The sequence below is a fragment of the Phaseolus vulgaris genome, chromosome 6 (assembly GCF_000499845.2).
Source record: "Phaseolus vulgaris cultivar G19833 chromosome 6, P. vulgaris v2.0, whole genome shotgun sequence".
In the NCBI taxonomy this organism is placed as follows: domain Eukaryota; kingdom Viridiplantae; phylum Streptophyta; class Magnoliopsida; order Fabales; family Fabaceae; genus Phaseolus; species Phaseolus vulgaris.
The window spans coordinates 30,954,021-30,973,635 of record NC_023754.2 but is presented as its reverse complement, the minus strand read 5'-3'; the positions used below and the strand labels follow the sequence as shown (position 1 = coordinate 30,973,635).

The 19,615-nt window shown below is 33.6% G+C and overlaps 4 protein-coding genes across 4 annotated transcripts; 1 reads left to right on the top strand and 3 right to left on the bottom strand.

Moving 5' to 3' along the window:
• On the bottom strand, positions 1–2,813 carry LOC137832894 (transcription factor TCP8). The gene is made up of 2 exons (XM_068641285.1): positions 496–2,813; positions 1–349 (listed from the first exon to the last, which is right to left on the bottom strand). Exon 1 carries the CDS (start codon positions 2,029–2,031, stop codon positions 508–510), a length of 1,524 nt encoding a protein of 507 aa, XP_068497386.1. The 5' UTR covers positions 2,032–2,813; the 3' UTR covers positions 1–349; positions 496–507.
• A 6,302-nt stretch (positions 2,814–9,115) lies between these two features.
• Positions 9,116–11,090, top strand: LOC137832906 (serine/threonine-protein kinase-like protein At5g23170). The gene is made up of 2 exons (XM_068641299.1): positions 9,116–9,231; positions 9,541–11,090. Exon 2 carries the CDS (start codon positions 9,598–9,600, stop codon positions 10,720–10,722), a length of 1,125 nt encoding a protein of 374 aa, XP_068497400.1. The 5' UTR covers positions 9,116–9,231; positions 9,541–9,597; the 3' UTR covers positions 10,723–11,090.
• A 1,378-nt stretch (positions 11,091–12,468) lies between these two features.
• LOC137832907 (protein transport protein Sec61 subunit gamma-like) lies at positions 12,469–13,929 on the bottom strand. The gene is made up of 3 exons (XM_068641300.1): positions 13,767–13,929; positions 13,525–13,640; positions 12,469–12,724 (listed from the first exon to the last, which is right to left on the bottom strand). The coding sequence occupies exons 1-2, from the start codon at positions 13,858–13,860 to the stop codon at positions 13,525–13,527; spliced, it is 210 nt and encodes a 69-aa protein (XP_068497401.1). The 5' UTR covers positions 13,861–13,929; the 3' UTR covers positions 12,469–12,724.
• A 4,058-nt stretch (positions 13,930–17,987) lies between these two features.
• On the bottom strand, positions 17,988–18,705 carry LOC137833596 (zinc-finger homeodomain protein 5-like). Its single transcript, XM_068641937.1, has 2 exons — positions 18,181–18,705; positions 17,988–18,041 (listed from the first exon to the last, which is right to left on the bottom strand). The coding sequence occupies exons 1-2, from the start codon at positions 18,703–18,705 to the stop codon at positions 17,988–17,990; spliced, it is 579 nt and encodes a 192-aa protein (XP_068498038.1).
• Positions 18,706–19,615: the final 910 nt, after the last annotated feature.

The window sequence follows — 19,615 nt, the reverse complement described above, 5'->3', positions numbered from 1 at the left end:
GAAGGCAAGCAAATCTTTCCCTTTAAATTCCTTTGTTTTAATTTGATTTCATGGTGTCATACATAGAAAGAAAAGAGAAGAAGCAAATAAAGTACACAAAAACAGCAAGACAAATTTCCTCCTATACAAACTCTCTCTGTGTCTGAGTCCCTTTGGACCAAAACCAAACATACCAAGATCTCCAAAACAAAACAAAGAAGTGCAAAAAAATGTAAATAATAAATAAAAAAGCATAATCAGAGAACATAATCTAATTATCTACTCAACTGTGATGAGCATGAGCTAGCATGCATCCATGGATTTTTCAAAAGCATTACTTATCACAAATTCATTCAACTCAACTTCCAATCTGCAAGAAAAGAAAAGGGAAACAGAAATCCAATAATCAAACTGTAGCTCCTCCTCCTCAAATTACAACTTAAAAATACAATATATATAGAAATTTTGACATATTTACAGCCACAGAATCTACAGATGAAAACGAAACCAACTAACCAATTTGAGAGTTCACTGGGAGCTATTAGGATCATCTTCTCCACTCTCACTAGGTTGAGGTTGATGTTGATGTTGATGTTGATTTTGATGGTCCAAGGGATGATGATGGTGATGATGGTGATGATGATTGTCAGAATTAATATTGAAACCAGGTCTGGTGTAAGCATTGAGCGCAGCCAACATGCCGAAGTTGGAATCGGACATGGCGAGACCCAGATGTTGAGAAGGTTGCTGCGGCATTAACATTGACCCCAGTTGCAGAGAACCCCCACGTGCGCCTTGGAATTCAAGGGCACTCGGAAGATTGAACCTTGGCATGAAACCACTCTGAGGAAAAGGCCACATCGGAGTCTCCGAACTCGCAGTGGATCCACCACCACCAGAAGAAGCAGAAGCTGAAGCGGCAGCTACAGCTGCTGCAGAAGCAGAAGAAGCCGCGGTTACCGGAAGCATCCAAATTGTGCTGCCGGGAGGCCCGCTTGCGGGAGCGGGTGCCACGGCCCACATCGCTGTCGCGGGTAGCAAATTCGTGGGCCTGAGAAGCCCAGGACCAGCTTCGGTTTGCTGCTGAGCCTGCTGCTTCGGTAGCTGTAGGTTCGGAGTTTTCGGCGAAGAACCGTCGCCGCTCTCGTTCTGTGATTGCGTGTTAATGTTATCGTCTTTGAACAGATCTTCGCGGTAGCGTTTCCTGAGATAGCCGTCGCCGGAGTCGCCGCCACCGCTGGGAAGCGCTTCCGCGATTTGATCTGCGGAAAGAAGCTGGTGCTGCTGGTGCTGCTGGTGAGCGTGAGCGTGGAAGCCAAGCAAAGCGGTGTGTTGAAAGGCCTCCTCGTAAGGGTGGTGAGCGAGTGCGAGCGCGCCGTGGAAGGTGTGCGGGGCGGACTTCGACGGCGGCGCCGACAGCGTGGAGCCGCTGCTGCGGAACGAGACGTTGAGCGTGGAGAAATTAGCGGGGATGGTGCCGGTTCCGGTGGCGGCGATGATGGCGGGCTCGGCCTGCTGGAGGAGCCACTCGATGGTCTCGCCGTCGGACTTGTGGCCCAATTCTCTGGTCAATTGGAAAACCCTGGCGGCGCAGGTGGCGGGCATTCGAATTCTGCGGCCGCGGCCGTCGACTTTGGTATGCCTGTCCTTGGTAGATCGCTTGGGAGGGTTGGCGGCGGGGGAGGCGGCGGCGGCGGCGGTGGAGAGCTGTTGGGTCTTGTTGGCGGAATCATCAGATATGGTGGCGATGGCTAGGGAAGCGTCGATGATGTGGGAAGAGGCGGAGGCGGAGGAGGAAGAGGAGGAAGAATTGGTGGAAGAAGAAGAGGTGGAGGAAGAGAGGAAGGTGGATGAAGGGTTTGTCCTGGCATCAAAAGGGAGCTGAAGATGGGAAGAAGAGGATTGTTGGTGGTGATGGTTGGGATGGGCACCACCACCACCAGCACCACCAGCAGCAGCACCACCTCGTACTGTGTTTGTTTTTGTGTTGGTGCTGTTGTTGGTGTTGGTGGTGGTGTTCTGCTTGTTGTTTTGCAAATCTGATAGTTCCATTTGGTGGGGAAGGGTCTTACCTTGTTGTGTTTATTTTTTTATTTTGTATGTTTTTTGTTTGATGGTAATGGAATGGAATGGAATGGGATGAGATGATGAATCATGTTTTGTTTTCCTCTTCCAACTCCATTCTCTCTTCTTCTTCCCTTTTTAGATAGACACAGAAAGATCAACTTTTTCAGAGAGAGAAAGAAAGAGAAAGAGTTTTTAAATCTGAAGAGTGTTTGGACCAACTAAGACTCTCAGTTTGTGGGGTTTTCATTGACTCTTGTCTTCCTCTCTGTGTTCTGTGCTCTGTGCTGTGTTCTCAGAGAGAGAGAGAAGAAACAAAGGCCACTCGTGGGGTCTCGTAAAACAAATGGGGTTTCTTCACTCCTTCAAACCTTTCATTCACCACAAAATCACATTCACTGTTCATAACTCTTTTGCAACACAACAAACAATAGAAAAAAGAGTAAATACGAGTTCAGGGTGGGTGAGATGGTTAATGTGCTATAGTCTGTATGTACAATATCATACAATATACACAACAGAATACGGTAGAATACAGGAGAGAATAGAGAAGAGAATAGGACAGAGAATACTCCATCCAGCACAGGCAGAGGTGAGCATGAGAAAAAGCATCTGTTATGTGACTGGGCACTCCACTTTTTTGATGAGTGGATGATTGAGAAAGACAGAAATGGCCCCTCCTTCATCAACGTCACAAAATGCTACAACTTCTCAAACAACCTTTATATTCTTTTAATCCCATCTAAAATAAACTTCATCTTCCACTCATGTCATATTCACTAACTAAAACTGGAACCTTTATCACTAAAATGTCTTAGCCTACTACATACATCACTCAACAATCTCAAACCATACAACAACCATTTCACCTTCAAATCCACCAATAATTCAAATCAAATCATGCACCTTATTTTCATATCTCTTCATACAAGTCGGATTCCTCCTACATTGACTTCTTTAGTCTCCTTCTTTTAGTCTTCACAGTCTCCAGACACGATGGTCTCTGATTGATTATTCTTTTCATCGAGATGAGTGAAGGAAACCTGCAAAGACACTTGGACGATCAAGTTAGTCCAAGTACAATGTGCAGGTGAGTCGAGATAGAAAAAATTATCTTTGACGCCCGTGTCTCTTTTGATATTTATACCTTTTGAATGGGCTTCAGCTTTCATGGGCCTGCTTGTGGGTTCAAAAGAGAGACCCATCATACCTTAATCATTATTTACAATTAAACCGACTTAACTATGCTTAACTGTGGATTTACGAACTGTGTTTGAATTAAGAGAGTCCTTTGGTTCGAGCATATCAACTTTCTCGATTGTTCGATTGTTCAATATTTAACAGGTTTAAAAAATCAATAATACTTATGTGAAAACCATTAACATGGTCACAAACTCTATATAAAACTTTAAAAGAAAGAAAGATAACTAATAATGGAACATTAGCATAAATGTAGGGTGCAATTAGTTTGAACCTTTATAAATAGGGTAAATCAAAATTCATAGATTTCACATGCCACGTGTTAGGACCGTTATGCAATCATTTCAAATGTTTCAACTTTCCATATACTTATACATTGTATAATTCTGGTATTATGTATACCTAATTTCCATGTTTACGTCTAAACCCTTCTATGTAAATATTCCATTAACTCCTACATCTGGAGAAAAAAAAAGTGTAAAAAAGAAGGGAAAACAAAACCTTCCACCAACACTTTTTTGACTAATTCTTCTTTCAAAACTTTCCATAATGTTTTCCAGCTGGAGAAATAAAATAAGTTGTACCCTTTTGATTCTCACAATTGGATGAAAAGTTTTCTGTATTGATATAAACTAAGAGAAAATTGTGCAAGTCTTTGAGTTGTATTTTAATGAAATGTACAATTTTGTCCTGTCACAATTTTGGTAACCAAACTTAGAAAAAAGTACTTGATGCTGTCTCTGTCACTTTTACTTTTTTATATTTCCAGCCACTATATTATTCTGCATCAAAATTTAGAAAATTGTTCAAAAACCAATCACTGCATTAACAAAACAAAAAGAAAATTACAATCCAATCTGGACCCTCTTAGTTTATTATAGTATTTCAGTTTGTACAGATAATAATCACATAATTAAATCTACTAACCACACCTTTAATCTCTATTAAATTCAACAAATCTGCCATTATCATGATTGAGATCACAACTAATACATAAACAATGAACAAATCTGTAATTCACTGTTGAAGGGTATGGTGGTAAATCAGTGTTGATTTTACTGTAGTGCCTGCTGCATGAGGACACTCACAGTAAAAATTACTGTTCATACATCACACCACCTTTGACAGAGACTTCTCCATTTCAGCTCTATTATTATTGTTCAATTTTGTTGCACATGATAGAACTGATAGAAATTGGAAGAAGTTGAAAAAAGAGTGGTGAAATGTGAATGTATATTACGTGAGGTTTAAAAATGATGGTGTCAGAGAAATCTGAGGCATTTGAATGAGGATCATTAAATTAGTGTTATTTAAATCTGTGCCCTCTGCTAAAAATAAGTTTACCATGTCCTATCAGTGCTATTTCAGTGCCAATCTTTATTTCTTTCTGTTCCTACTTCCTTTCCTTTTTTAAATCTCATCTTACCACTAACCAAGCTTTTCTTTGCCAAATATAGCCATGCAAGAATATCTAATCAAACCAACTTTTACACATCCAGTTTCAACTTTTCTACACAATTCCTATATCTACCTAAATTTCACTTTTTAATATGGTATGAGTCTATCCTACTAGTAATTTTTTGTTGGACTTATCAGGTCACTCGCTATCAGATCGTTATCGGATCATTCATAATATATAGTGTAATGCACGAGTTGGTAGTCTCAGCGTGTGAGAAAGATGTGTTGAAGATCTCACACTAACTAGAGATTAAGACATTTCATAATATATAAGTAGATGTAAATCTCATCTTATGAGTCGATTTTATGAGATTAAGTTGAACTTAAAGTCTACTTCTTAATAGTTTCTGCAAAATACTTCTTCAAATAACTCATACATTTTATGGCACTCCAACTCCCAAACTTCATGAAACAAAGCTTATGAACTAAGTTTTGAATGTTGGGAAAATATTCTCTTGCATTTTTTTCTCTATGTCATTCTTTTTAGTTTAGATTCGATTTATTTGTTTAGAAAGTAAAAGAATTTCAAAGTTATAGGGAGGCAAAGTTAGATAGTAAGTGAAGAAAATGTGCATGGATCCAAGGAAACAAAGGGTCAAATAAAATAAAATAAAAGCTGCAAAAATTGAGAAACTTTTCAGTTCTCATAGTTTGAGTCTTCTCCCTGTACATGGTATAGAGGGGATAAATGTATGTTCTGTGCAACGTCAGCTTTGCACACCTTTCTCTGTTGTTTTTGCCATTTCTTTATTAGTTACTATGATGTTCTTGCTGTGTTCTTGGTTAATGCATCTATATTTCATATTTTTCTATGTCTTTCAAATTTATCCATTCATACTGAAAAGGGATTTTGGTGAGGCCCATTTCAGATTTTGCTGCTTACACTTTTGCATAGGACCTACTCATACTTCAATTGTCTTTTCTCATCATGGATTCAATTTAAGTTTAAGGTTAATCCATGTACCTGTCTCACTTATGTTTTTTAAAGACAAAATATGTTTTATTAACAATTTACATCTTCCGATGAAAGTTCAGTATTTAATCAAAGTCAATCAAAATCATCCCTTTTTTTAAGATTAATCAATGATCAAACATTAGACAATACATTCTTAATTACGACTCATATCCGTAATCTGGTTCAATAACAAAGAATTCATGATAATAATATAAATAGGTACAAATTTTAAGAATCAGGTACGTCATCACACAGTACTAACAACACTGAGTACCAAACATCAAAATCTCACTTAAGCATAAGAGTGTCTTTTATAGGTACCATCCAAACTCGGAGTTCACGATGACGAGGAGTAGAGAAACGAAAGGAGCACGAGAAAGTGGAGTGAAAAGATAGACCAACCGAAAAATAATCAATAGTTCTCTTGGTTTCAACCCTTTTCGAGAACAAATATATTATCATTTCTTCCGATTAAATCAAACAAATGTTTCCAAATAGTTAAATAATATCTATTTGAAACCTTCACATATTTTCATACCAATTATTAATTATAAAATAAAATTACAAAAATACATATTTACTCTCAACTATTTTGAATTTAAAATTTGCAAATAAAAGATAAATTTTATCATTTATAAAAAAGTACTTTTTTTTAATAAGAAACTAATGTTAGTGCCATTGTATTCCATCAATTATTTGTTTATAAAAAGATGCCGTAAAGAGTATAAAAATGCAAGAATACGTATTAGAAGAGAATGAAGTACCCATTCCATATACATATATAATGTTTAATTTAAAATTATAACACGCCTTAAAAAAATAAAAGATATGTGTACAAAGTACTACTGATTTAATTATTTTATTTGTATTTTATATTTTGATGTGATCGTGAATAGCAATGGAATGCAGGGGACGCGAATATATAGAGCGTGTGAATCACTCGCGAATTATAGAATTGAAGCAAACGAATTATCATGTGTGGAAGTGGGCCACCCCACTCCTCCTCTATTATTCCCACTTACATGGAACAAACAATTCATGCATAATCTTCTTAACTAATCAAAATATTCAATAACTAAACAATTTTAATTCATTTATCATTTTAAATATTCAAACCATCATGTTTACTATTTTGTTTTCAATTGGTTGTTTTACCTCTCTTTCTTTTTTTTTTCAAAATTTTCGAGTTTTTCTTACTCTCCATTACTTCTCATCGTTCTCGTGAACACTAAGTTAGAATGTTATCTACAAAAAGCACTCTAACATTAAAGTAAGATTTCGATATTCGGTACTCGATATTATTATATTGAATGATGATGTATCTTATTTTTAAAATTTGTACTTATTTATATAATTATCATTAATCTTTTATTATTGGACCGGATTAGAGGTTTAGATCATAATTAAGAAATTACCTAATGTTTTACCACTACCTAATGTTTACTACTGATTAGTCTTGTTAATCTTCTATTTAGACATAAGGAATTCAGTTGTGTTGGTTGACTCTGACCAGGTATTTAGCTTCTAGTTATCACACGGTCAGGTGGTGGAAATATTTGAATTTATGGATCTAATTTTTTTGTTTTTAGTAATTGTTATTGATAAATTTAGTGCTTTACCATTAAAAAAGTTTATTTTAACACGATTTTATCTTAATTAAATTGTATTAGTTTTTAAAATTGGAGTCAATTCAAAGAGCAAGTCCTTGGAAGGTGAATTTAATTTATGGTGTTTTTAAGGAGTGAAGAAGTAAGTATATTTAAGTATTGCAATAATTGAGTTAGTATGATATATGGTAGGTATTGAAAGTCTACTCTACCATTCACATTCATTTATTTTGTTCCTATCTTCTCTCACCAACACACATACTTCTTCTACATTACCAAATTCCAAAAACTTAAAATTGTAAATAATTATGGATTCTACCCAAATTAATTAATTAAAGTTCTCAATGCATTATGAATGTAGCCCAAATCAATTTGGGCCAAAGTCTGCTAGCCCAATTACAGTTTTTGTTTCTTCCTGACAAAGAGGATAATGGTCCTTATCAAACGTGTAACATGTTCAGAGTCTAAGACAAAAAGTCCTTAAATGTTGAACAACATAAAGGTAACACAGATAAGATAACCCTCTTAAAAGATACATGGACCCTAATGAAACCTTTTTACTCTCTTTTTTTACCAATTTATAATTGGGAGGGAATGAGTTGTGGTGGGTCACTTTATTTGATTAGGTGCGGGTTCAAATTTGATTAGGTGCAGAAAGTAATTATCCTTGCTGAAATTGCAGAAAGAAAAATTGGACCAGGCCCAATAAGTCATGCACACTGTAACTGACCTAGGCTGATTCTCCTACACCATATTATTTCAGATTGGCATCCATGGTCATGTAAAATTACTATAATACCCTTAAATGAGACTAGGTTACATTTAAATGCATCCAACACCCAGCAGCCAATAAACCTTCCGAATATAACAATTCGGAACCCAAAAAACCATTATGGATATTCATCCGGATATAGGTATCCGAAATTCATATTTCACTTTCAAACATGTGCATTCGAAACTTTAAACTGAAAATAAAATTACACGATTTTTATATTCGGAGATACTCACATTGCCTTCCAAATTCATGTATTCGTATTATCTCAAAACAATGTGCACAGCAACTAAGAGTGAAACATTTCTTCCACCATAACGCCAACACCAGCTCCTCTGCAGTAGTTAAAAGGGACACTAAGCTCCTATGAATTTTTTTTGAAAAAAAAAACAAGAGCAAAGTTGGATTTAAAAGTTGTGTTGGGTGACCTATTGTCAAAGTATTATTCCCTTCAAATCACTTCCGTAGACAACAGAAATGCCAAAAATAGTCAGAAACCTCTCCTTATATATGCCAGATCAGATAATTAAAATCATCTGTTCAGTACCTTCCATCAGAAAAATTGTATAAATTTGGGTAGGAGAAGTGAATTCTGAATGTTATCTAAGTGTTTTAATGTCTCCATGACAAGATAATTTGACACAATAAATGATAAATGGCTCTTAAATAAACGAGTTTGGCATAATCTGTTTTGCTTTACACATTCCTAATCTCTCCTTGGATGCCTTGCTTTCCTTTTACATAAGTGATTGATATAAAAAGTTAAGGTATGTCTTTGGGATACATAATTAGCTAAGGATTCTGACTGCTTTTTCCTATGATAAATAACAGTAACTGTGTGGACAAAAACAGAAATCACAGTACATAACATAACATGGTAGCTAATGTGCAAAGTGGGAGAGAAAAAAGTTAAAAAAAGTTGAAATAAAGAAGCCAAAGAATTGAAAAAGGGGACCCAATAAGCCCTGTCCCTTTGCCAAAGAGGATACCTTTTCTTCCCACAAACTCTTAGCTTTTTCTTTAACTTTTCCTTTTCTCAATAATTCTCCCATCATAATTTTAATTATCTCTTACCTCTCCAAAGCACCTTTATTCCTCTGTGTTCTACAAAAAGCTAATCAATGCATCTTCATATTCATATTGAAACACAAACACAAAGACAGGTCTTGATAGTAAGTGAAATTGCTGATGTATAGGTACATTTTACATTCCTTCCTTCAAATCTCAGTTTTTCATTTTTTTGTTATTTGTGTTTGTTTATGGACCTAAAACACTAAAATAAGTACTCTGTAAAAAGTGTACAGTGTAAAATTGATTAAACCATACCTTACACTTTAACAGTTATATATTATTAAGGTGTTGTTTTAACTCCTCAAAGCCTCATCTTACTAAAAACAAAATAAATTATCTTATTGGGAAGATCCTTTTTCGTGTTCTTAAAACATTACTTTTGTCTTCTAACAATCTCATGTTCAATATTTCTTTCTTTTCCTCTCTGCATTTAGTCGTAGATATTCCACTCCTTGTAAGAAAACACCATTGAAAGAAGAAACAGTGAAACGATGGAAGAGTTTGAGTATGAAGAGGTTGTGAAAGCAACAGAAAACTTCAACCCCAGAAGGGTGGTAGGGAAAGGAAGCCATGGCATGGTGTACAAAGGCGTTGTTCAGTTCAAAGAGAACAACAGCTACAGAGTGGTCGCTGTAAAGAAGCCATCACAGGGCCTTCAATCTCTTCACGATAACTCCAAACTCCAAAACGAAATCCGAGTTCTTTCCTCTCTACCCGAAAACCCTCATGTGGTTAATCTTCTAGGAACCACCAGTGGTGATGATGATCACAGCCACAAACTCATTGTGATGGAGTTCATGCCCAATGCCTCTCTCCATGACCTGCTTCATTCCAACGAAACCCCACCCACATGGCCCAAACGCGTTGAAATCGCCCTGCAAATCGCTCGTGCGGTGCAGTTTCTTCACCAAGCTAAGCCTGTGGTGATTCACAGAGACATCAAACCCACCAACATATTGTTTGATTCAAGTTGGAATGCGAAGTTGGGAGATTTTGGACTGGCGGTGAGAGGGGTTGACTCGGTGAGTCAACCCGCCGGGACAATAGGGTACTTGGACCCCTGTTACACCACCCCAGAGAGACTCAGCACGAAAAACGACATTTTTAGCTTTGGGGTTGTGTTGTTGGAGATCATAAGTGGCAGAAAGGCCATTGATGCGTGCAAAACGCCGGCTTCGGTTGTGGAATGGGCGATTCAGTTAATGGGTGAAGAACTTTTGGAAGAGATTTGTGACGACAGAGTGGCACTGCCGGGTTACATGGTTGGAACAATCACTCGCTTGTTACGCTATGCTTCACGTTGTGTGTCAGAGAATGAAGATGAACGTCCTTCAGCTGCTGAAGTTGTTATGGGAATGGAAAATTGTGTGGTGAAACGAGTGAGGGTCCCCGTTTGGACGTGCGTTTTGAAGGGGTTGGATTGGTTGAGAAAGAGGAAGGTGATGATGGGTAGTGTTTGGCAAACTCAGAAACGAATTCGGTGTATAGCAGAAGAAGAGGGTGAGGTAGACGGTGGTGAGGTAGACGGTGTGGGTGAGGTAGACGGTGTTGGTGTCCCAAGTGGGAAGATATCCATGACCATTAGGGAGGTTTTGGATGATGTTACATTGGATTGACTCAAATTGAGATGAGTTGACTCGCTTTGAACGGGTTGGTCATCCAACTCGTTTCAGTCAACGGTCAAAAGTGATTCAATTTCCCAATTAAAAAAATTGGGGATTTTGTTATATGTTTCAGGTTTCAGATTTCAGGTTTGGGTAATGGGGCATGCACTACAAACATTCGTACCAAGCCAAACGTGATGGTTACGTACGAAGCTTTAAGGGGATGCTCATGACAGGAATCATATCATTATGAAACTTCTCTTTCCCTTTTTCCTTTTAGTTTAATTCATGCCAAAAGTGATATTTGCATGTTAATTATTTCCATTCTTTACTTACTTGAGAAAATTAAAAAGATGTATAAAAATATTTGGTTGAAACAAGGTGTTTTTATTGTTTTTTTTTACTTAATATGTACAGCATTTCATTACTATCTATGTGGCTCTCTTCCATTTGGATTCTTGGTAGTGTGGTGGTGCTGTTGGACTTGACATGTCTGTGTCCTTCACCTTGTTTCTTTATTTTATACAAAATGATTAATTGAGTATACAAAACAAATAATACCTTGTTTCTTTATTGAATTCAACAAAGTTTCAGAGAAAAGGGAAGTTACTTGATCTTAACATCTGAATATATAACACTAGTTTAAGCCTTAGTAGTGAAATTTTCCAATGGTACAGACTAATGGTGGAAGTCCATCGACATGAATCAGACCCAAATTCTACCTGTTAAAGAGTGGGAAATTAAGATTTCAAAACTCTTGCGACATCACATATTCACTTGAATTGAATCGTTAAATGATGACCCAACTGTTCATATTTTGTTCTTCGGTATATCAGAGTGCAAACACACTTGAGTCATTCAGTCTTCATTTAACCACACCATTTTAAGTGAATGCGCAAATGTGATTTACTGATTACTCCAAAAAATAATTTTGGGTAGGTTATGCTGGTGTGATTGAATATAAGCTATGAGAATTGTTTTTGAAAAAGCCATGGAGCATTTTGGGGTTATAGCAGATAGCAGGCATACGGTTATAGCAGATAACTGGCATAAGGTTGTAGCAGATAGCAGATAAGTGACACATGGTTGTAGCAGATAGCAGATAACTAGCACATGGTTGTCGCAGAGAGCAGACGAAGACGATTATTTACTTATTGGCCTCTTATAGCTGTTATTTTTCTGATTTTTTCTCCCAGAGGAGTAAAGGAGATATGGATGGGTTGTTTCAATGGGTTAAGGGAACCCATTTTTGAATGTGAATTTGAGAGCGTAACAGACGCTGCACTGACACCATTGGGTTATCTCCGCCACCCACCCCCTTAATTTCCCTGTAAGTGAACCTCACCAGCACGACTTTAAAACGGGAAATCTTTACACACAACACCAGATTTTTACTCAAACAAATATATGTCACAGATTATGAAGAAAACTTCTGGTTCTGTAACCTTCTTATATTTTTTTCTTTTGATTTCAAGTATTTAACTTATTTTACATATAATTGGGTTCTATGTTGTAACTTTCAGCAGTATGTCAAAGTACAAAAAATATGGATCCTTAAGAAAAGGAGGTGAAGAATAATTACCACTGTTATTGCCTATCAACATTTAAACAGTTCGAGTTAATTTAAATTTATTTTGTTCTTGGCAACTTATTTATACAAGTTCCACCTCATCAATGGGTGTGGACTTTCTTATTTTTTGCTCTAAAATATCTAAAAAGACTAAGAAAGCGAAGTTCAAAGAATCAAAACCAAAAGAATAGTTTCTCAACTACTTTTTTCATCCTTTTCCTCCTGAATCAAAACAATGTGTCAAGGGTCTAACACGGAAGAATAAAATTGTATATTTCAAATAAAACTGTAAAGCTTCCGAAGATAAGATACAAGTGTACACCAAAAATAGAGTACAAAAAAACTACAATTAAGTTCATGATGACCTAACAAAGTGGGAACTCTTTCTGCCTCTTCATGTTTGACAACTTGGACTCCTGAGGCAATTGAAAAATTCCCCTCATCCTGCGGAATAATCAAGGGTTATTTATCATCCATTTTGCACACTTAGCTAAAGACACAGTTTCACTAACAGCCAACATCTCAAAACAGAGAAAATAAAGAAAAACAGCATTAAATCGATAATAAAAACTAGACAATCTACCGAAGCTGGTTTTCAAAGAGTATACATATTCCAAGAAGAAAATAAAATCCTCAACAATGTTCAGACCAAGCACTCTCATCTAAAACATAGATAGCAATTACATGCTCCGAATGAAACCGGTAGCAAAGACAGGGTACTGAGAAATAATCATGCATAATCTCACATACATGTAACAGTGCAGAAACTCCCCATATATTAAAACATGAAAATATGCACACTAACAGATTAATGTTCTTTAATAAATCACTGCACCAGATTGCCATATCTGTTCATTTAGAAATAGTTGCAGTAAAAAGTTCACCATATAATGCGATCAATTAACTCATCATTCTATGCCTTACACTATAAATGTAACCATAAGCAGCACCGAATATTTTTACAAATAACTACCCTAAATCCCTGATTCAATTAAACCTTCATATCAGATCGTTCCAATATACCACGCCAGCACAACATGGTCAACAATGCTTCTGAATAACAACTCAACCAAACAAGCAATCCCAATATGAAAAATTCAAAATTTACCAAATAAATTGTAACAAAAAAATCAGATCAGTCTCCAAGCTTCAAAAACAATATAAAAGACAGAGGTCCAAGCAGGACAAATGAATAACAGGGTAAAACTATAAATGAAAACAAATCTGAGAAAGTTATAATTTACCTAACCAGATCCGACGATGATGTTGTTGATTGGAATGAAGATGAGCTTGACAAAAAAACCGACGAATCCCATCACAACGAAACCAATCGCGGTACGCACAGCAACCTTAGAGAATTCTGAAACACCCAAACCATCCAATCAATCAAGATCCACAGAACATAGATTCAATCTTATTTAGAAAAACAAAAAAAAAATTAGGAATCAAGGAAAACGATGGAGAAATGTTAGGGTTAGGGTTACACCTTTACGATCGGGTTTGTGGCATCGCTTGACGAGTCTGACACTGTCCTTGGAGAATTCTCTGAGGGGATCGAAGACGGAATCAATGGCGTCCATTCTCTCTCCTTTTCTTCTACCTTTCGATCTGAATTCAGAAATGAACAAATATGAATGCTGAGTGATGAACGTTGAATTTTATAGAACTAAGAAGGTTAATAAAATGATTTCGCAAAATAAAAAAAAAATTGGAATATACGTGTACTGAGCCAATAGCATGGTGCCACGCTGGATCTTGCGATGTCAATTTGGAACTCTATATTGTCTATGTCATAAAAAAACACATAAATTTAAAAATATTAATTCAAATTATACAAGAATAGTTTTAATGATCATTAAAAATAAATAAAAACACAGATATTGAATTGATTTTAGATTATAACTTAATTTAATTTTTTGCAAGCTTTCAATTAATTTCATTGTTGATATTATTATAAAAGCTTATTTGTATATTGTTAGTATAAATAAATTTATTACCCAATTTAATAATTTTAGTGCACATAATAATTATAATTAAATATTCATATAATTAATTTAAATTATTATTATTATTTATACTATTATATTAAGAAAATACACTATTCACATTATTTAATTGAGTTATTATTTATATTATTGTATAAAAAACATAATTTTTTAACCAATTTTAATATATTTGTACTAGATAATTATGCTTTATCAAATTATATTAATTTTTATTTATTAAAATGGATGACCGTATAATTTCTTTAAAACTTCGTCAACTAAAAAACAGCTACATAATTTCTTAATTTTACTTTCATAAAACTATATTCAATTACAAGACATAACATTACAACAAAAAAATCATTACATAAAAACTAATTATAAAAATTAAATAATTAATTATTATATTAACTAAATTAGATATAACTTTATAAATTAAAAATTATTGATATTTAAAATAATTTTTATTATTAATAAAAATTTATAAAATAGTTTCTAAATTGGTATGTAACTATTAATTACTAATGTTTTAGCTACTAAATATTTTATATTATAAATTAGTCTCTATAATTTTTTAGACTAATTTAAAATCTAAAATATTACTAACTAAACTCTTGGTAGCTAATTTAGATAATAATTTATACATTTTTATTAATAATAGAAATTACTTTGAATATCAATAATTTTGTAGTTTCTAAAATATTTAGTCAATGACTAATTGTTTCTTGTCTCTAAAATTAACAATGATTGTTTCGTAGTGTTTCGTAGTGTTAAATTGTGTCGTCACATGAAAAGAAAAACCTAAAATTAAAAAAAAAAAAAAAACACAAAAGCATGGGTCATGAAAAAAAATTTGGAAGGATACAATGAATATTAATATGGCATGATACGCACATATCGATAAATGATCTAAAGTCTAATGAAATTTACATGGATGATATTTCAATTATATAAATTCATATTGGATAATATATGATTGTTTTTAAAATATTTTTTGAGAGGAACTTAGGACTTCACTCTTAAGAAAATGTACATGACTAAGAAATTATTGTAGTAGAAAATGAAACTATTTATTATTATTGTTTTTCAATTTGGGTAGTATTTCTTGATCTTGAATCATTATACTTTTTATTATCTAATATATCTTGAATCGTTATACTTTTTTCCTATTTAATTGTATTGAATGTTAGTTATCGAGTAAAGTAAAGAACAGGTATAATATTTTGATAAACGACACGCTAAGTAAACCGGTGCATATGACTTTATTTTTATAAGAAGAAACGGCAAAATAAAATTTAATAAGTCAGGATAATGAGGTGACGATTTATAATAAAAGAAAAGAGTGATGATTCTCTAACACTCCAAAAAATAAATACAATTACTTAATAACTCAATAAATTATTTTTGTTGTTATATTTATTTATTTCTAATTTAAAATAATATTATATTGCTATAAATGATTTTTTTTTTAGTGTTGAGGATGTGAAGCAATTTTTTTTCAAAAAAAAAAAACTAAATTGTGGGATTCATTTTATGAAAAGAGGACAATTTTGTGTAAAAGATTACTTTGACACCAAAAAAGTAAATCACATGTACTCGACAGCCTATTATAATAATATATTAATATTTTAAATTAAAAAATAAATTAAACATATTAAAATATTAATTTATTGGTTTGTTAGTTCATATTTTTTATTATTTGTTGTGTCAATCTATCACCATCAAAATCTTATTATGACATTTTCATTCTTTTTTTTTGGGTAATGATACCTTAACACTAGTTCTATTCACTCAGCATCCATAAAAATTATTATTTTCTTATAATACAATATTTTATTTTAAACAAGATTATAATATAATAAAAAATATTTTTTATTTTTAAAATTAGTTTATATTTAATGATTTTCTTATAATAAATATGTCAAATTCAATGTAAAACAAATGAGATACAAATGCAAACTTAATATAAACTTGGCATGACTTCTATTTAGAATGACAAAGATTAAGAAAATAGAAATGGTGCTCATCCAAATTAAATAAACAAATAACGAAGTTAAAGAGAATGTTATTTTAAGGTCATTTGAAGAGAGAGTGAAAGAAAATGAAAAATGTATATTCAATATTTCAATTATGTAGATTCATATTCGATAATATATGGTTGTTTTTTAGACATGCTTTTTGAGAGAAACAAGATGTACATGACTAAGAGATTGTACGACAAGATGAAACTATATATTTGTATTGATTTTTCAATTTGGATAGTATTTTTTGATCTTGAATTGTTACGCTTTTTTATTATCTAATATTATTACAAGAAAATCATAAAATGGAAACTAATTATAGAGATCAAAATAATTAGTTACTATTTCATTAAATTAGAGACTATTTTATAAACTAAAAAAACTATTGGTATCTATAATAGTTTCCATTATTAATACAAATTTATAAAATGGTTTCTAAATTGGTATCTAACCATTACCTACCAAAATTTTAGCTATTTACTACTTATATTCTAAATTAGTCTCTATTAATCTTTTAGAGACTGAATTAAAATCTAAAAAATCAATCGCTAAAACTTAGGTAGCTAATTTAGATACAAATACATAAATCATTTTATAAATTTTTACTGATAATAGAAATCACTTGAGATATGAATAATTTTTCTCTAAATTAGTATTTAATTTAGTTAATATAGTGACTAATTATTATTTTTTGCTTCTAAATTTAGTTACTATTTAATGATTTTATTGTAGTATATATTAATATTAGGATTATAAGTGTGAGTTTTTCCACATTGATGAGTATGAATAAGCTTGAAGAAAAATATATAAAAAAAATATTCAATTACCCGTTATCACATTAATCATTAATTTTTTTTCTCCTATTTAATTGTATTGGATTTTAGTTATCGAGTAACGTATATAACAAGCATAATATTTATATTACCGGCACGTTAAAGTAAATGGTGCATATGACTTTAATTTTTTTAAGAAGAAACGACAAAACAAAATTTAATAAGTCATGACAATAAGGTGACGGTTTTTAATAAAACAAAAGAGTGATTATTCTCGACTCTCCAAAAATTAAATACACACCCTTAATAATTCAATAATTATTCTTTTCAGTTATTTTTATTTTATTTTTAATTAAAAATAATATTATATTATTATAAATGAAATTCTTTTAGTGTTGAGCTTGTGAAACAATTTTTTTCCAAAAGAAAAATTAAATTGTGAGCTTTGATTTTATGAAAGGAGGAAAGATTCCACAAAAAATCATTTTAATTTAGTAGTTTTCTTTTAATGAATATGTATATGTGTTTAGAATTTAATATAAACTTGACATGACTTCTATTTAGAGCGAGAAAGATTAAAAAAATAAAAATGGTATAATAAGATTATATATTTATCATTCATCGATGACATAAGGAATGTAAGCTCAACAAACCCTTCTTGAGATAAACCTTAGATGACTCTGATATATATTTTTTTGAGATAAACTTTAGATGACTTTGATATATATTTTCTTGAGATAAACCTTAGATGACTCTGATATATATTAAGAAGTGAACTTTAAGTTTAACTCAACAACTTTATAAAATCGGCTTATAAGATAAAATTTAGATCCGGTTAATAAGGAAGTATTTTTGAGGTAGGTTGAAGATAGAGTGAAGGAAAATGAAGAATGCATTTGAAACACATAACAGTCATTCACTTAGAAATTCATGGCACATGGACTACATCACTAAAAGTCAAAGCACTGAAAACACAGATAAACTGAAAAGAAAAACACAGAACAAACACAAACACAAACACACTGATACTAGGAACAATACATGGAAACAAAATCCTTATTAATGCCAAGTGCCAAGACCGATCCAACCATCAACCTCTAACTGCTTCATGGATCACTCACATTCGGAGTTGCACGGTGACGATTGTTGTTCAGCCACACCACGAAGATCTTCCGGCTTATTCCCATGTCAGTGCAGAAACGTTGAATATCCTCCCTGTTACCCTTGTGAGGTTTCCACCCCAATATCTCAGCAAACCTCGTCATTTGCTTCTTCTGGTCGCGCGAGAACCTCGTCCTCCTCCTCCTCAGTGGCCTCACCAGCTGCAGTGGCTCTGGGTTGTTGCTACGCTCCGGGCGAAACGTCTCTGAAACAGGAACTATATCCAGAGCACGACCATTCCCTGCTTCAGTTCGGCGCTCTCTTTTCAAAGTAGGGCGTTTGCGGTGAAAGTTGCGGTGACAACCACAGCATGCACAGAGGAAAGAGTTCTGCGACCTTGCTTTCTGATACTCGTTGCAGCCATCGTAGGAAGCTCCTCCTACGGCCACTGCATGGTTGCGGCAACACTCCTCGTACCCAAACTGTACTTCCAAGTGAGAGGCTCGGAGTTGGGTGGTGTAAGCACTGGTGTTGACGCTTGACATGGTGATGGTGTTTTGGGATTTGGGGTGTGAAGAGATGAAAGGGTAAGGTATAGGTTGATGTATGAATGGTGATATGTGTTCATGCTTTTATAGAGAAGAAGAGAAGGTGGGATGTGACACGTCATCTCAACAAGGGTTACATGTGCATCTTGAGTAATGATATTTTGACAACTATGCTTCAATATTCAACGAGTGATCGATGATATAAAGAAAGGTTATTTTCGTTATTTCATAAACGGATACAAGTTTTAGGTAAAAATTGAGGTTGTAGACTGGTGAAAGTTGTCAATATATCATTTTTTAATGTGTTTTGATCATGTTTTTTAAACAAATCCTTCAAACCATCATTTTATTTTCCGGATTAAACGCGAAGCATTAATTAGGTTATTTAATTTTTTTCATTAATAGTTTAATTGAGATCTTTGTTTTTTTTAATGAACTTCAACGTATTTTATCAACTACGTTTTTTAGGATTGACTACTGACAACTTTTTAAGTTTATTTCGTCATGCTTAAAACAATTCATAATGTTCTTACAAGGCCTAAAAACAATGAATTTCTTCTTCTCTTAACTTCTTGGCTTCACGATCTTTTGATTCAAGCTTGGACTTTCAACTACATTGTTTACTAGTTTGGACTTGGACGGATTCTGGTTTAGTCAACTTGGACTCTTGACTTTTAGACTCAAGGTCAGCTCTCAGGCGGATGTGTGTACCTATAAGGAGCTCCGATGATAAAGTCATAATCGATTTTGGTTAATTATAAGATAGAATTCACTCTACTTACTTCTTGAGTTGATCACCTGTTTATAGTACTCACTTATTGAACTTTAGACCCAATTGGACTTTTACTATTTGTACAAGAAAATCATGAAATAGAAACCAATTTTTAGAGACCAAAATAATTAGTTA

What these genes read in the sequence shown, in the direction of transcription:
- LOC137832894 (XM_068641285.1), bottom strand. Translation starts at nt 2,031, where the DNA reads ATGGAACTATCAGATTTGCAAAACAACAAGCAGAACACCACCACCAAC.
- LOC137832906 (XM_068641299.1), top strand. Translation starts at nt 9,598, where the DNA reads ATGGAAGAGTTTGAGTATGAAGAGGTTGTGAAAGCAACAGAAAACTTC.
- LOC137832907 (XM_068641300.1), bottom strand. Translation starts at nt 13,860, where the DNA reads ATGGACGCCATTGATTCCGTCTTCGATCCCCTCAGAGAATTCTCCAAG. An exon ending in CCACAAACCCGATCGTAAAG is followed by an intron (nt 13,641 to 13,766) that starts GTGTAACCCTAA and finishes TGGGTGTTTCAG; the next exon opens with AATTCTCTAAGGTTGCTGTG.
- LOC137833596 (XM_068641937.1), bottom strand. Translation starts at nt 18,705, where the DNA reads ATGTCAAGCGTCAACACCAGTGCTTACACCACCCAACTCCGAGCCTCT. An exon ending in GTCACCGTGCAACTCCGAAT is followed by an intron (nt 18,042 to 18,180) that starts GTGAGTGATCCA and finishes TTTTCTTTTCAG; the next exon opens with TTTATCTGTGTTTTCAGTGC.